Source organism: Aegilops tauschii, chromosome 4, assembly GCF_002575655.3.
Source record: "Aegilops tauschii subsp. strangulata cultivar AL8/78 chromosome 4, Aet v6.0, whole genome shotgun sequence".
NCBI lineage: Eukaryota > Viridiplantae > Streptophyta > Magnoliopsida > Poales > Poaceae > Aegilops > Aegilops tauschii.
Genome location: NC_053038.3, coordinates 294,749,178 through 294,766,349, shown reverse-complemented (window position 1 = coordinate 294,766,349; position 17,172 = coordinate 294,749,178). Strand labels below are relative to the sequence as shown.

The 17,172-nt window shown below is 48.3% G+C and overlaps 1 protein-coding gene across 1 annotated transcript; it reads right to left on the bottom strand.

The window, feature by feature from the left end:
- Window positions 1-11,649: 11,649 nt before the first annotated feature.
- Window positions 11,650-15,264, bottom strand: LOC109779778 (zinc finger protein CONSTANS-LIKE 13). The gene is made up of 4 exons (XM_020338403.4): window positions 14,267-15,264; window positions 13,952-14,176; window positions 12,133-12,428; window positions 11,650-12,031 (listed from the first exon to the last, which is right to left on the bottom strand). The coding sequence occupies exons 1-4, from the start codon at window positions 14,792-14,794 to the stop codon at window positions 11,938-11,940; spliced, it is 1,143 nt and encodes a 380-aa protein (XP_020193992.1). The 5' UTR covers window positions 14,795-15,264; the 3' UTR covers window positions 11,650-11,937.
- Between the last annotated feature and the right edge of the window lie 1,908 nt (window positions 15,265-17,172).

Genomic DNA, 17,172 nt, shown 5'->3' with positions numbered 1-17,172 from the left:
ATACTTGGGGAGGCCGCGGGTGGCTCGCGGCTCGCAGTCACGTCGGGTCAATGGAGTAGGGGGCGGCTCAGACGCGGCGATAGCGACTGACGGACCGGCAGCAGTCAGCATGCAAGCGACAAGCTGGTGAAATCAGAAGTGATGCTGACGAGGGGAAAACCGCAGCGGCGGCTGAAGGCAGGCGTCCTTGCTTTTGTTCTGTTCGGATGCAATCATGTGGACTGGATGGTTGATGCGTGTGCTTGTGACCAGACATTAAATTTGCACTGTACGATGTCCAAATAACCATGCATTGAGAGTCTGCGTGCCTAATCCATATGTCAGGTGGTAGCACTACTAGCTCATGGCAACGTCTTATTATTTTCCTTGGGCCCAGAGCTCTTTCCCATCGGGAATCTTTGCCACAGATTGATTTCTCCTTTTTTACGCTAGTCCAATCCGGACCGTTTTCGATTCCGGTAACGAGCAGTAAACCAACCAGTCAAATATCCTGTAATTTGCTACTACAACGCTCGATCGCCTCGGGACTTGCCTTTCTTTGGTTGATGTTGTAGCAATGTACGGCGGCTATCCGGATCAGCAATCCAATGGAAAACCAAAACTCCTGTGGATCTTTAGACAGCTCAATCACGCTTTAATTTTACAGTAGCGCACCAGAATCAATCTGCCTTACGGGTCATGTGCGGCGGCGTGCACGGATCCATAATCTCTTGATCGTGATCTTCCATCTGCTGTTCCAAAGATTGGCCACAATTTTGACCATAAAAACGATGATTTTGTCAGGCCTGCCTGAGACTTGTCCAGTACCGGTTCTTCTTTACCCAGCTAACCATGGACTTCTCGATCCTTGAGAAAAAGATCCCTCCAAGAACTCATCACAACCGTGCGCCTGGGCCCACGGTGGGCGCCAACTGTCGTGGAATTGTCACGGCAGATGTCCTAGTGTGAGGACTTAGTCGTGAGGCCAACGCATCTATGTGGTAGCTTGAGAGGGGTTGATTGGGATGAGAGACGCGAGGCGGATCAACACACAAGACAAGGGTTTAGACAGCTTCGGGCCTCGGAAAACATCATCCGGTAATAACCCTACATGCTGTTTGAGGCTAGGTCTCATTATGCTCACGAGAGAGTCGCCGGTAAACCGGCTCTTTGTGTCTAGCCCTAGAGATTGTTTCTTCTTGCTTGTAGCTTCTCCCTCTTTGGGGAGCCCTGCCCCTCCTTAGATATGTTGAAGGGGCGGGTTACATCTGGAGTCCTATTAGGATTAGGACTATTCTATCTCTAATACAAACCGGATACAAGTCCTGGTCATAACTCCTTGTAAGGTAAATATTCCTCATGCCTTTCCTCTTAAACCGGCCCACCATAATATGAACCGGCCTTCATGAACCGCCCGTTGGGCCACCGGGTCTTGTCACTCCTCTGACCCGCCTGCCGGATTACCAGTGAATCGTAAACCGCCAGGTCCAAATGGGTCGCCAGTGAATCTTCAAGTCTCAGCCGGGTCTGAAGTAAACCGCCAAGTCCGGCCGGGTTATACCTCCGGCCGGTTTATGCCGCGGGGTATATCCCCGACAACGTCCGAAGTTGTCTTTATTTTTCCCACCCGCCCACCCTTTTTCCTCTCGGAGCCGGAATCTGTAATCGAGTATCCATCCTACTCGTGTGAAGCCTTTGCATTCTTTCCTCACTTATTTCAACCGGTTCTTTTCTCTTCAAGTTATTCGTCGGTTCCCCATTCCAAGTTGCCTTTGTTTTCCCGCCCTCCCACCCCTTTTATTCCCGGAGTCTGAGCCTCTATCCGGGCATTAATTTCATTCGTGTGGAGCCTCTTCAGTCTTTCCTCAATTGTCTCAACCGGTGTATTTTCGTTAAGTTGATCGTTGTTTGTCTCGTTTTCCTTTCCGGTGGATTCAATTCATGTTTCTCGGTTCCTTGATTCAAGTGCTTCCCCTTGCTCGTTCGCCTCTCGCCAGTTTATCGTTCTGGAGTCATGAATACTTCTCAGAAGATTCGTGTTTGCATTCAATTATTTCGAGGTTGTCACCTCATTCAAGTCTTTCAGTTGTTCCGGTGCATCATCTCTCTTTCCAACAATCCTTTCCAACGGTGTTTCTTTTCAGTGGGTCCTAACCCACAGGTCTTTTCCCAGGATCTTACCTGACTCTTCTAATTTTCCCGGAGTTATTCTCAAATTCTTTTCGAAGTATGACGTAAGAATGAATTTCAAATTATTTCCCGTTCTCTAAATCTTGCCCGTTCTCTCGAAGATTCGTGGTTCTAACTTCATGTTATCCTCTCAAATTATTTCGTTCGTCAGTAATTCTTTTCTTACCTATTCGGAGTATTCAGGAATTGTTTTTTGTTTCGATTATCCGGAGTATTCAGAATATTTCTTCGTTCCAAGTTTTCAGCTTCGTTCTTTAATTATTATAAACTGATGCCACTTTGTTCGTCTCCATATTCGTACCGGTGCATCGTTCAAGAATTTTTTTAATAAGCTTGTGATCTCTTCATTCTTTTGCATCTAAATTCACTCAAGTATCTGCGTTCGTTTTCTAATTCTTTCCGGCGATTCGTTCTCTTCTCTTCATTCGTTACTTGAACATGGTGGTCATGGTCATCGCGGCCGTGGCCATCGTTGGGATGCAGTTCGCAGCCGTGATTGGGGATAGGGGAGTAGTGAAATGGGAGAGCTCACTTTGGCTAGGGGTTTCTGGAAATTTCACACGCCTAAGTGGGTTGGAAGCGGGCGTCTTTTTGCAAAAATAAGAGTCGACGCACCCAGGGCAGAGTATTTTCATCGGATGGCCAGAGATGATGGGATGCAGGGATGCACGAGGGATGGCGGATTCATAAGATATGATGCCGTCTAGATGTGCCCTTATTATTGCACATCTAAGTGACTAAATCGAGCATAAAAAGAAAAAATAAAAGGGGAAAATAAAACACCCACACAAATCTCCTTGTAAGATCAATGAAATAGAACCTCGTGAAGGGTAGTGCCAGCACATCGCCACCGACATGCCGCCCTGGGCCGGATATGCTCAAGGCACTACAACATGCCAGGCGTTCTAAAATGCCTCTAGAGCCCACTTCTCTTCTGTCCATCTAGGTGGTGGGACCCAACTATCGCACGACGCTCACACACGGTAGTCAGCATCATAGCTCTTTTTTTATTTTCATATTAATTATTAATGGGTTGTAATTATTTTCATTGTAGGCCCGGACTGGGCAACTAGCTGCTGCGTCTATCTTGTGTAGCTGTGTTTGTGAAATGCTGCACAATCCATCCTTTTAACGAGGTCTGATTCTCTCTCAGGAAGCAGTATGGGACTAAACTGCAGTCACTAATTAGACGTCGTTCTCGTCCACATCGTCGGTCGGTGCCGCGGCAATACTGTCGGTGTCAAAGCCGGCGGATCTCGGGTAGGAGGTCCCAAGTTGTGAATCTAGGATCGATGGGTAACAGGAGACAAGGGACACGGTGTTTACCCAGGTCCAGGCCCTCTTAATGGAGGTCATACCCTACTTCCTTCTTGATTGATCTTGATGAATATGAGGATTACAAGAGTTGATCTACCTCGAGATCATATGTTGTGGTCTAAACCATAGAGGTATGATGAGTAATATCATAATCTATCAACTAGCCTGGCCTCGGCTTATATAACCATCATTCTAATAACAAGGATCTAGTTTATATATCTCGAATTGGGTTCCATAAGATGCCAAAATAGTGGAAGTACCATCACGTCTACCTAATACCAGAGGCCTAGGATAACAAGAGTCCTAGTCGAATACGTCGGTGGAGAGGAGTCCTTGTCTTGATCACCAAGTCTTGTGGAATCTTCCTCGTATATGTCATCGGCTGTCCGAACTAGCCCATGAGTAAACGGCCACGGGGGTCTTCGGCGCAATCCAACTGATCGGGAGACGACGTGGTGAGTACCCCCTAGTCCAGGACATTGTCAATAGCCCCCTGAACCGGTCTTCAAGTTGGGGACGTTCCTTGATTCTTTCGAACTGTTCTTCATCTTCGATCGTCAGTCTTGAAAACCGGTTCAACAAATCTTCTCATCTTCGATCTTGAGGATCGCTGAAGTAAATCCGAAGAGTTCACACATCGGGTATCCGAGGAGCCCCTTTGAGTTATCAGCCTTCATCAATGCCTAGTTATTTTTATGCCATACCTCGGGTTTGAAGTTGTTCCCGGGCGGCAGTGTCCTCTTGCGTCCAAGCTCCAACGCCGGACTGTATTCGAGGTATCTTTTGCAGCCGAGCACCAACGCCGGACCGCTTCCGAGCTCCAACGTCGGAATGTTTCTAAGCTCCAACGTCGGACTGTGTCCAAGCTCCAACGTCGGACTATATCCGAGGTGTCATAGATCACCCTGGCTCGAAAAGTTTCAGCTGAGCTTAATGCCGGAAATGCCCTCTAAGGAGCCAGCCACTCGCATCCGAGCTGTATGCCGAACTGCTTCCGAGGTGGCTCAACACCTCGGTCATGGGCTGATTGTTTGTGGATTTTATTTCCGATGCGTATAAATTTATTTGCTGACAATATGTATTGCCAGTAGCCCTCAAGGTGTCTGCGGCCTAAAATGCGAGACGCACCTGAAGGAAAATATGAAACCGTTGATCCTAGTAGCTTCTGAGACTCAGGTCGTGAAATCGGCCTGAGGATCAACTCCTAGCTCGGCAGCATACATAGGAATAGAAACGCAGTGTAACATGTAGAGGTATAGTGATTGGCGGATGGGCCCCTGAGAAAGGGTCGTGAGAAGTCGCCGTGATATATCAGCTTGATGCCGGATAAGTCCCCTATGGTACTTATTGTCGTCTGAAGACGCACTTGTCCATAGTTCGGTTTATGCCAAACACTGAGCACTTTGAATTTTCTGCATTGAATAGGCAATGCAGTAGCCCCTGAGCCACTGGTCGGGTGGCAACACCAGATCAGGGGATCGATATGCCCCTTTAATATTTGTAAATAATAAGCGCAAAGCCCAGTAGCCCCCGAGCCTTAATGTGGGCACGGGTGGCCGAATTAAGGATCGATATCCGTTTGACAGAAAATTTTGTTGTGTTTAACACAAACTTCTCGGAAAGAGAATAAAGATCTCTTAAAAGAGCTTAGAGCTTGTCGAAATCCGAGCTCGCCAAGGTAGGCCCCAAGGGGTTTAAAAGATGGATTGCAGTAAATGGATTTTACTCGCAATTTTTATGTGTAATGATTCTATATATCCAAGTACTTTAAATCATTAATGCTCAGATCCGTATTGTACAAAACTTTGTTGACCGACCATCGGCTTCAACCTCCTCGGCCAGTAGCTGGGGATTGTTTGTCCTACTTTATAAATCCTTTACAAGGGCAAAGTTTTACGGCAAACAAGGCAATCCGGTCATACGATTTTATAAACAAAGGTACACGGAGAGATATGTTATATTACGTTTTAACGTAAGAAACATCTTCCAAAGAAAATAGTCCCGCTATCGGTTCCTTTTTTTGGGTCGTCATGCTTATCATGATCATGTAAACTCACCTACGATCAATGTGGGAGGAAAATATTGACGATTTAGTTCGGGAAAGTTCCCGAACTCTATGTTATTAATGAATAAAAAAAATATTTCGGTCGTTGCCGACCAATGTGATCCTTTAAGATTGCTAGCTTTCGGCTTCACCCAGTCTGAGGTACTAACTCGGATGACCCGGTAGTAACAATCACAGAGGTGCTCCCTTTACCGCCTAGCCGAACAATCGGGAACGTAGGGGTAAGCACAGCTTGGCCAAAATCTTAAGTCAAATTGATGCATATTTATGGCTTTATAACGATGATTACGGAAGGCAACAATTTGTATATTGAATACAAAGGCTGATGATATATGTTTATTTTGACTCCGTTGCGACCGTTTATAATTTGAAAGTGGCCCATCGTCGGCTTCCACCCCTTTGTAGATGCTACGCAGGGTGTTTCCGCAATAACAAAACAACCCTTAGCCGACGTCTCGGTGCCCGGAGGTGGTTTTGTTAGCGGAAACAAGGCAATCAGATATGCGTGCTTTATAACTTTCACTTAGTCATAGGAGCTTAAAGTTGGGAGGCCAGTTACTAGCCCCCGGTTAGTGTTCGGCGACAGCCGAGGTCAAGCCGTAAACACTTCGGCCAATGTTATGAATGGCCCGTCATTTAACACAGTCATCGGATTGCTGACCAGTTTACGCTTATTGTGATAGTCAGTTTTCGGCTTTCTCCACTGAGGTGCTTAACCATGCGAGCTGGAAGCACACTCGCAGTGGTTCTCCCTTTGCACACCTAGCCGAACAAAGCGGAACGTAGGAGGCAAGTACAGGAGCCGGGCAACCCAACTATTGACCGAAGACACAATTCGAAACCAATGCATATATAGCAATATCCGAGAATGTTTTTGCCGAATCTCTAAAGGTGTCGGGCGTTGCACTATGAGACTTATGCTGGAAACACACAAATAGTTTAAAAGTGCCATAGGCTTCGAAAACCAAAAAAAAAGTTCATTAAAAACTTGATGTCCGAACTAGATCAAGTGTTCGGTGCCAATCCGAAAATTGGTCTTAAATTTTTTGTGTTTCTGTCGTGCATTAATATGACACATCTGATCTCAAGACTTCAAGCGGGTCAGCCGACGGCTTCAATCTCCTTATCCCGAAGGCGGAGTGCTTCTCCGTGGCTAGTTTAACAAACTAAACTCGAGCGGCTTTTAGAGAGAAGACAGGCTATCCGGCTATTGACCATACACTCGAGTCGAAAAAGGAGCGGTAGAAAAAGACTTTGCAACGACCAAGAAGAAAACACATTTACTATAAAACAACTCATATAAATTTTAAGAGCCCAAAAGTGACTTGGGTAAAAGAATTTTATGTATAATGATTGTATGTACTGAAGTACTTATATCATATCTGTGTTCACCCGAACTTTAAACGCGTCTTAACCAACCGTCGGCTTCTCCCTCTTCGGCCAAGGGCCGAAAAGTGCTATGTACTCCACCTGTCGAGAATATCGACGGTGTTTCCGATAACCAGGCAATCAGGCCATAAGGCTGTAATAGACAAAGCGCGCTCAGGGAACTTATGCTATATTACTAACAAAGTGTAAGAAGCATCTTCGAAGAAAATAGTACCTCCACCGATACCTTTCTTCGGTTGCTCATTGTTACTATGAGACTTGTGCAATAGAATTTTTGTATTCATGAGTTCCGTTGTGTGCCGATCATAATTGAAAACAATAAGAGCGCTAGCTTTCGGCTTCACCCAGTCTGAGGTCCGAGCTCAGATGACTCGATCGTGACAATCGCAGAGGTGCTCCCTGTACTCCCTAGCCGAACAATCGGGAACGTAGGGGTAAGCACAGGAGCCAGGCAACCCAGCTTGCGAAACACTTAAGTCAACATGGTGCATATTGTGGCGTAATACACGAACAAGGAACGAAGCCATACAAGTATAATCATATGCAAGAGGAAAGGCTTCATAAAGGAAGCCCCTAAATAGATGGGGTGTTTGAATTTGTGTGTCACAAACAAAGTTTTGACAAGGAAGTTTTTCATAAACGACTTTTTGCCAAAAAAGTATAATGCTTGGTCGAACCGAACAAAATTTAAAACTGAAAGTTTTCGAGCATGGAAGCGACTTAGCTGGTTAATGTGTTCGGCATTGATGACGCGGTCCGAGCTTGATGTGGGACAAGGTTCCATTCCCCAAGCCGGTCGTGAGGTGGCGGAGCGAAGAGCTCGGCACTCCGAAGTGGTGACATAGCATGGCCAATGCAGGCCGGCAGAGTGACGCTGAAGTCCCCGACGTGGGTTAATGAAGTGTTGACGAAGCCCCCCGTCCAGCCGAGCTGACAACACTGCCCGACCCGGATCATTTGCCTGTGCGCAAAAAATAGTGCAAACCGAGGATAATAGTAATGATAATAAATTAAAAAAAATGGTGCATAATAAATAATTTATGCAAAGTGAGTAATAAAGGAAATATGGCCTGTGCGCCGAACACTCGATGAGGTAGAGCTCTTTCGGCGATGCTGAAGTCCCCGAGGCAACCAAACACGTCGGTATGGCAACACGACCAACAAGGTGATCTCGCGAGCTGATTTACGCCCATTGGGACGACGGCGTCGGCTTGCCGAAGAGACCACGTGACGCAGTCGAAGTCCATTACCTACACATGTAAAATAGTGCAGGCCAACAATAATAATATAAATATATAAAAATCCTCGTGTAATTAATTTACGCAAAATAATCTATTTAAAGATAAGTGGCCTGGCGCCGAAGTCAATGTCCATGCAGGGCGTCGGCGTGATGCGTTAAAGGCGTGACAAAGTCTGAATTCACAGGTCGGTCCGAATTCCGGATGCGGCGTTCGCCGAACTATGTACGGAAACTGACCGAACCACCACGCGACCGTCGTTAATGCGGCCACCATTTGATAGACCTGTGTATAAATGATGGAACAAATCAGAGTAATAATTCCTTGGGAAAAATAAACCCAAACAAGCAAAAATTGCCAGGATTAACAGCACCTGGTTTGTTTGTTGTAGCAGTCCGAAGAAAAGTGACTCCCAAAATTGGGAATCGATCTGCGCACCCATTGCCTGATGGTCGATGAAGCGACGGTATGACGATGCTGGCAAAGGTTGGCTCGCCGAGGCGAAGCCCCCGGTCAAGCTGAGGTGACAGAGCAGGTCGGTAAGGAGATGTTGCAGCTGCCATGTCAGCCGAGATGTTGAAGCAGTTCAGCGTGATGGACATCGGCTTAAAAAGCAACAGTGCGGCCATGCCGGCGCATGTCGTAACTTGTGACGCGGTCAATGCCGGCTTGATGAAGTGACCGTGCAGCGATGCCGGTGTGACCGCTCCGTGTAATCCGTGGGGCGGCGATGTTGTTGATGATTTATCCTTCGCGATGCCGAACTCTTGTTCGGCTTGCCCAGATGATGATCCGAAGAAGTTGAGATCGGCTCAACAAAGCGACTACGTGTCTAGCGCAGGCCAGTAGCCGTGGAGCAACGTTTACGGGCTGGTTTGACACCGGCGCGATGGTAAAGATCATATTGGAAGAGACCTTAAAATTAGTGGGATGTGTTTGGGAACAAAACACAATACCCCATACAAAACTTACTTCAAAAAGGATGTCCGAAATCGCGTTCATAAAAAAGATGAACTCGGGTCGGATTCGTCCTCGCGCAGAAAACAGATCTGAAAAAGTGGTCCACTCGTCGGAAGGTTCCCGGAGTTTGAACCGTCAGATTGAGCTGAAATTCGGAGGGGTGGTAGATATGGGAGTTCCGCAGCAGATGAACGGTTGGATCTTCCAAAGGACCTTTGAGCTAGGCTCTGGAGACCACGCCCTAAACTCGTCCGGATTCCCGTCCAGATTTGACATGGCTCCGGTATATCGTAGATTGCTAGAGATTCCTCCATCGGAACTCGACGAAATTTTGCATGGCTGTTGTAGACTTAATTCTGCACAATTCTACCGAAGAAATCGTCAAAGAGATGCTCAAGGAGGTGGCGGTAGCGGATAAAAGTTCGTTGTCCGGAAAAACAGCACGGTCGCCCGGGGGCAATGTTGGCGTTGAGCCCCCGAGCTCCGAGGATAATTCCTCCATGATCATGATAGAGATCGGAGTTGATGTTGATGAAGGCCCTCGTCCGAACATGACTATTGGAGGCAGGGCACAGTCCTCGGTCAAGCCGAGGTGACCAGTCGAGCCGGTGATGAAGATGCCGATGTCGCAGTTAATCTGCAGACGAGCAATCGATCCTTTGCCGACCACACAACGAAAGTCTCAATGAAATCACCAATATCGGTGTCAAAACCGACGGATCTCGGGTAGGAGGTCCCAAGCTGTGAATCTAGGATCGATGGGTAACAGAAACAAGGGACACGGTGTTTACCTAGGTTCAGGCCCTCTTAATGGAGGCAATACCCTACTTCCTGTTTGATTGATCTTGATGAATATGAGAATTACAAGAGTTGATCTACCTCGAGATCATATGTTGTGGTCTAAACCATAGAGGTAAGATGAGTAATATCATAATCTATCAACTAGTCTGGCCTCGGATTATATAACATACCAGAGGCCTAGGATAACAAGAGTCCTAGTCGAATACGTCGGTGGAGAGGAGTCCTTGTCTTGATCACCAAGTCTTGTGAAATCTTCCTCGTATATGTCATCGGCTATCCGAACTGGCCCATGAGTAAACGGCCACGGGGGCCTTTGGCCCAATCCAACTGATCGGGAGACGACGTGGTGAGTACCCCCTAGTCCAGAACACCGTCAAATACATCTACTGATGAAACTACGTCAACTCCGGCTGTTTTGTCTTGAGTGAGCCATCGGCTCTAGATCGCCTAGACTATTGGCAGTTCGGTTGTACCCTCTCTTCTATCTAATAAAGATCGGCCTATGGCCCTTCGAGAAACTACATCAGCTCCGACTATTCCGCCTAAGATATTTTGTTTCCGCCAACTAACGAGAAGCAGAAGGGCAACTCTGATGAGTCATCATCGGCGGCTGTATTTTCTCTAAATGAGAAGCGTGGGCGACTCTGGCGAGCCTTCGTCAGAGGTTGTCCTGTATTGCTCTAACGAGAAGCAAACGGTGGGTGATTCGGGCTAGCTTTCGGCAGCGGTTGTATTGTATTTTTCTCAAACGAGAAGGACTCTGGCGAGCCGTCGTCTTCGTCTGTATCTTCTTCCCGGCCCAAGGCTTAAATCTTTGATTCGCAGGAGCCTTGCTATCGTTGGATCGTTGCAAACAAAATCTTTGATTCGCAGGAGCCTTGCTATCGTTGGATCGTTGCAAACAAAATCTTTGATTCGCAGGAGCCTTGCAGCATCTTCAAGTCTAAGCGACCATCCTGCCGCGCCGTTCAAGGTCTCTGTGCGCCACCGCGCTGCAACAGCTCGATAGTCAACCTACCTTCCCTGCAACATTAGGAGGCATTTTCCAAAATCGCCTCAAAATCTCTATCAATCTAAGGCATTGCTGAAAAACGCCTCCAAAGCTTACATCAATCTGAGGCGTTTTCCTATAATGCCTTCAAAGCTGCATCAATCCAAGGCGTTTTCCCATAATGCCTCCAAAGCTCCATCAATCCGAGGCGTTTTCCTGTAATGCCTTCGAAGCTGCATCAATCCGAGGCGTTTTCATATAATGCCACCTTAAAGCATGATTTTGAGGCGTTTACAAAATGCCCTTACAAAAATGCCTTCAATTAACTACCGTGGTGTAGTGGGGGTGAAGGCTTGAACTCCGGTAGGATCTTGGACGCCTCTCCAGCCACGGGTCGCGGCAACAAGGACGAGGAGAGAGGCCAAGGTAGCAGAGAGGAGCTACGTGCGGCCGGGCCGGCGCCAACATTTCTTATCGAGTATGCTGGAATAGGGGCTACCATCTGTAGATCAAGATGATTCACAATTTCTATGATCCTTAGATAATTCCTGGTATATCAAGACCTGTGTTTTAGTACAGAATTTTTTTCTCCAATTTCGACAAACCGTAGATCAGTGAAAATACAATACGTCCATCAGCAATTGCTCCAAGGATTTGGTAACTACTATACACTACTCATGAAAATGATTTACTCAACAAAACCCAATGGTGAGACAAAATTCACTAAACCATGCAAAAATGGCATACTGTCACTCTCACTTGCCTGTAGTACTTTTACAGAGTTCATAGATGGAAACTATATACAAGGGTTGGACTAAGAACAACTCCCCTCAAAACATTAATATAGCCCATATGTTGGCAACATACATTATTCAGATTGTACATGAACTACCATCTGCCGAACTGAAGGCAAACAAAATGTTCACGCCTTATGTATCATCTGCACTCACTCCTAATTAGTGTTATTCCTTCTGTCCAAGATGCAAAATATACTGCAAAGTCAAGGCTTAACTCTGATTTGCCTTTGCAAAACGCCCCTTGATCCTCAACCTGCTGTCTGCACGAGCTTTGCGGGACTCATATCGCACCTGTTTGTCGAATCTGCGAAATGAAATACGGTTATGCACGCGATATCAACATTGAATGCACCCAATCCGATACTCGGGAAGAAATTTCACATGCAAAACATGTGCTAAGCTCACCTTCTTGTCCTCCTCTTTTCTTTATAGCGGGAAATGACAATGTCGCGGTCAGGGCCAGCAACAACATCAAAGCCACTTCTTTTGGGGAAAGCTTGCATTGGCATGCCAGTACCAGGATTTGCCTGCTGGCCATCGTCCATCATGCTACCATTGCTCATGCTGGGGCAAAGTTCTGACATCTGAACAAACGATGACAAGCATGCTTCAGCTGAGCTTGCTGGAGCCTGCTCTTGTTCGTGCTCGGTCTTGCAGGCACCATTTAGGGCATGATAATCGTTATTGTTCCATCCGCCGTTCTGCCATGGATCATCAAGTAAGCTAGGACTATGTGTGAAAGAAAATAACAACCACCGCCGGTTTATATTGGTTTTCTGTATATCTTTAAGAACCTTTAGGCCATCTCTGGCCGATCCCCTAAAAGTTAAGGGACTAAAACCCTTAGTGGAGTATATATAGTCCACTAATTTTTGGCCGTTTCTAGCCGATCACCTAAACTTAACAGAGTAAACTTCAATTTGATCAAATTCAAAGCAATTTGAACCAAAAGTAGCATGCATTCAAGCATAAACATAGATAGTTTTACACAACTGAACATAAAAACATAAGTTTAAACTAAACTACAGCACCTAAACTACTTTCGGTCGAAGTGGAGGTCGAGCCAATCCTTCCTTGTCGGGTGCGGTGTGCCGCAAGCCAGGTCCGGGCCAGTGCCGTCGTCGGGGTCCTCGGGCGAAGACACTCCTCCACTCGCCGACGTCGATCTCTTCGTCATCGCCGCCCACCTCGCCGCCGTCCTCGCCGCCTTGGACCTCGTCGGAGGAGGAGATAACTATAACCTCGCCACCGGCGTCGGCAAAGATCATCCGCTCTGCCTCCGCGAGCTCCGGGTGCTCCGGGCGGAGCTCTTCCATGTAGGCCTCGGCGGCGGCCCAAGGCAAATTGAGCCTCCCCGCTGCGTCGTGGAAGCGTACCTGCTAGCGGTCGTACTCCATGGCCGCGAGCTCGACCGTGTGGAAGGTCCCGAGCCACCGTTTGGTGTGGGTCTCCAGATCCATCATTTCGTCCACCCACGCCCCCTAGTGCCGCTGCCGGACCCTGAGGTAGCTCCTCGTTGGCGCCGGGGCGGAGGGAAGACGGGGAAGTCTTCGAACCGGCGTAGGGGCGCGGCGCCGGGCGGATCGAGCGACCGGCAACGGCGGCTCGATGAAGAGCCCGCGGAGAATGACCCGCATGCGTAGCGGCGCCGATCTGGGCTGCGGATCAGCGGCAGGGATCGGCGGCCACCACGTCCGGCCATCGGAGGGGCGGGGAAGGGCGGGGGTGGGTGGTGCGCCGGCGGCGGTGCGGGAGGAGAAGAGGAGGCGGGGAGAAGACACACCGATTTTTAGGGAAGGAGTAAATTTTTTACTCCACTAAGCCGTATATGGGATCGGCAGGTCAAACTTAGTGTAGTAAAAAGCCAAATTTACTCCACTAAGGAGATGTAGGGGATCGGTTAGAAATGCTCTTAGCTGTATACCAGAGAATTAGACACCACACTGAAGAATATATGCTATCATCAACATATATAGCTATGACTTAATAGTAAAGGCTTGCTGCGAATATGTTCGCCACATATGGTGCAGAATATTATCTCTGCCGTTTGAATAGATATGTCGCAAGTTGTCTAAATACAAGTTCAGTCAACACTCAACACATGAGCCAAAATTCTTCTTGGTTGATGAGTAATTGCAGTGGGAGAAAAAATTATCCTGGTTAGGTTCACAGTATTATATCCGTCCAGCATGGGGAAATTTGTGAGATAGACTGAAGTGCGTACCTCATAACCAGGGGTTGGCATGGTTGCAACCTCATGGCTGTTATCTGTGCCGAAATCGCCATTTCCAGTGGTGTGCTGTGACTCTGTCCTGGAAGGCAACAGATGAGCAGCTTGCTCTGCCTCCTCACGAGGTGTTATCTGACCGCCGCCCATGTCGACCTCGGCGAGCTCACGTAACTGCCGTATGACCTCATCGTTGGTCTTTCCATCGGGTGAGTTGTGGATCTTTTGCAGATGAGTTAGAGCTAGGTGTGAGAATTCAGAGCAAGAGCAGAAAACTGGAGAATTTTGGCAGACAGCGAGCATGTCATGTACCTTGGGCGAGGACGGCGTGACGAGGGGCTGGAAGCCATGGCTAGAAGTGGTGGGCACGATGAGATCCTCCAGGCTGAACACCTGGGGCTCCTCCCAAATGGCCCACCAACCGTCGTCGGCTTTGCCGGCCGAGGGCTTGTCGAAGTCGGGGACCCCGAGAAGAGCGGCGAGGTCGTGCGCGGAGGGTCGTCCCGTGTACCCCTGGACTGTGCAGCGGTCGTGCAGCGGCAGCTCGGCGTCCCGGCTCCTCCCGAAGTCGCAGTTGGAGCAGAGGAATTCGGGACCGGCGTGGCGGAAGACGGCCCCGGTTGCGCGGCATGCGGCGCAGAGCGGGGCGCGCAGGTGGCGGGAGCAGACCGCGTTGGCGGCGTGCACGTGGCGGTCGCACGGCAGGCAGAGCCTGGCGCTGTCGGCCCGGCAGTACACCACCGCCTGTGGGCCGCTGCAGTGGTCGCAGGCTACCGCGTCGGCAGAGAGCTCCTTCTCCATGTCCGGCAGCTCTGGATGCTGGCGCTCGTCTTGACCCATGTGATGGACTACTGGAATGGTCACCGGCGGAAAAGAGCTTGGTAGGCGCTGCCACCTACAAGGAGAAGGAGAAGAAGAGGTAGAAGAAGAAGAAGAAGAAGAAGAGATAATGCGTGCATATACGGCTTGCTTGCTTGCGGAAAAAGAAGAAGAAGAAGAAGAAGGTGGGAGAAGAAGCACGAGAAGCGGAGTAAACCGCGAAAGGGATGGTTCGAAAGCGAGGAGGCTGCCTCTGCCTCGTCACTCACTCGCGTAGCTCAGTCCGATATTTCTGTCATGCCTGGATGACTGTGTGCTGTGAGGCCGGCGACGTGGCGGGCTCCGCCGTGCGTGAGGCTGGCCGCGGGCCAGGTGTTGGAGCGGCAGTCTCGTCGCGTCGACACGGACAAAAACGGCTTCTCCATGGTTCGATCGACTGTGGGAGTGGGAGAGAACGAAGGAAAGGAAAGGAAAGGGAAATGGGAAGGGGGGAAGCACGGATGGTGAGGTTGGCCGAGTTGTCTCACGAGATCTTGCAGGTCCAGCCGACAGAAGATGCGGCCGTTGGCGGAAAGGGACCGCTTGGACGGGTCTCGAGCGGAGCATGACGTAACTGCTGAGGTAATGCCAAAGAGTATCGCATCGCTAGCCTTGGCCTTGGAAAGGTCACTTTGGTGGCAAAATTTCATGCTTTGACGCTTTTCACGTAGTTTAGTAGGATCTAATCTCGATATGGAAACATTTCGAGATTTGATCCTTTTGGTTACCGTCGCCGTCCCTGGCGGTAGCATAACACAGGCTACCGCTGCCACGTCTGGCGGTAGGTTCCGTTAACGGCCGTTTAGCCGTTAATGAGCGTTGACGTAAGCTAATCATTGACATGCGATCTTTAGTCTCGATCCACAGAGGCAGAACTATCATCGGGAGTCTGGTGTCGCTTGAAGCTACGTCGGTATTTCCCAAAAAGAAATGGATGATGCAGCACAGCGGCGGTAGGTATTTCCCTTAGAAATTAAACCAATGTTATCGAACCAGTAGGAGAACCAATCAATGAACAGCCCCTTCATACTGATACGTCTCCAACGTATCTACTTTTTCTCACGCTTTTCCTTTTGTTTTGGACTCTAATTTGCATGTTTTGAAGGAAACTAACCCTGGACTGACGTTGTTTTCAGCAGAACTATGATGGTGTTGTTTTTGTGCAGAAATAAAAGTTCTCAGAATGGAACGAAACTTTGCGAGGATTTTTTATATAATAAGAATTTCTGGAGCCAAGACCTGCCGGAGATGGGCACCTGGATGGGCACAACCTACCAGGGCGCGCCCCCTCTCCTGGCGTGCCCAGGTGGGTTGTACCACCTGATGGCCCCACTGACGACCCCCCTGATACTATAAAATCACATATTTCCAGGAAAAAATTAGGGAGAAAGAATTATCGCGATCCACGAGACGGAGCCGCCGCTAAGCCCTATTCTTCCTCGGGAGGGCAGATCTGGAGTCCGTTTGAGGCTCCAGAGTGGGGTATCTTCGTTCTTCGTCATGACCAACCCATCTCCATCGCCAATTCCATGATGCTCCCCACGGGGAGTGAGTAATTCCTTCGTAGGCTCGCTGGTCGGTGAGGAGTTGGATGAGATTCATCATGTAATCGAGTTAGTTTTGTTAGGGCCTGATCCCTAGTATCCACTATATTCTTAGATTGATGTTGCTGTGACTTTGCCATGCTTAATGCTTGTCACTATCGGCCCGGGTGCCATGAACTCAGATCTGAACCGTTTATGAATTCATCATTATATCCATGTTTTAGATCCGATCTTGCAAGCTACAGTCACCTACTACGGTTATAATCCGACAACCCCGGAGTGACAACAACCGGGCCCACTCTCGGTGTGACCGTAGTTTGAGGAGTTCATGTATTCACTATGCGTTAATGCTTTGTTCCGGTTCTTTATTAAAAGGAGGCCTTAATATCCCTTAGTTTCCAATATGGACCCCGCTACCACGGGGGTAGGACAAAAGATGTCATGCAAGTTCTTTTAATAAAGCACGTATGACTATTTACGGAATACATGCCTACATTATATCGATGAACTGGAGCTAGTGCCGTATCGCCCTAGGTTATAACTGTCTCATGATGAATATCATCCAACAAGTCACCGATCCAATGCCTACGGATTTATCCTATATTGTTTCTGCCAAGTTACTACTGCTATCATCACTGTTACACTTGCTACAAAATTACTGCTATTACTGTTACTGCTACCGTTGCTGCTGTCACTATTTTCAAAACTATCATATTACTGTGCTACTGATTACTTACTGCAGATAATTAATCTACAGGTGTGGTCGAATTGACAACTCAGCTGCTAATACCTTCAAATATTCTTTGGCTCCCCTTG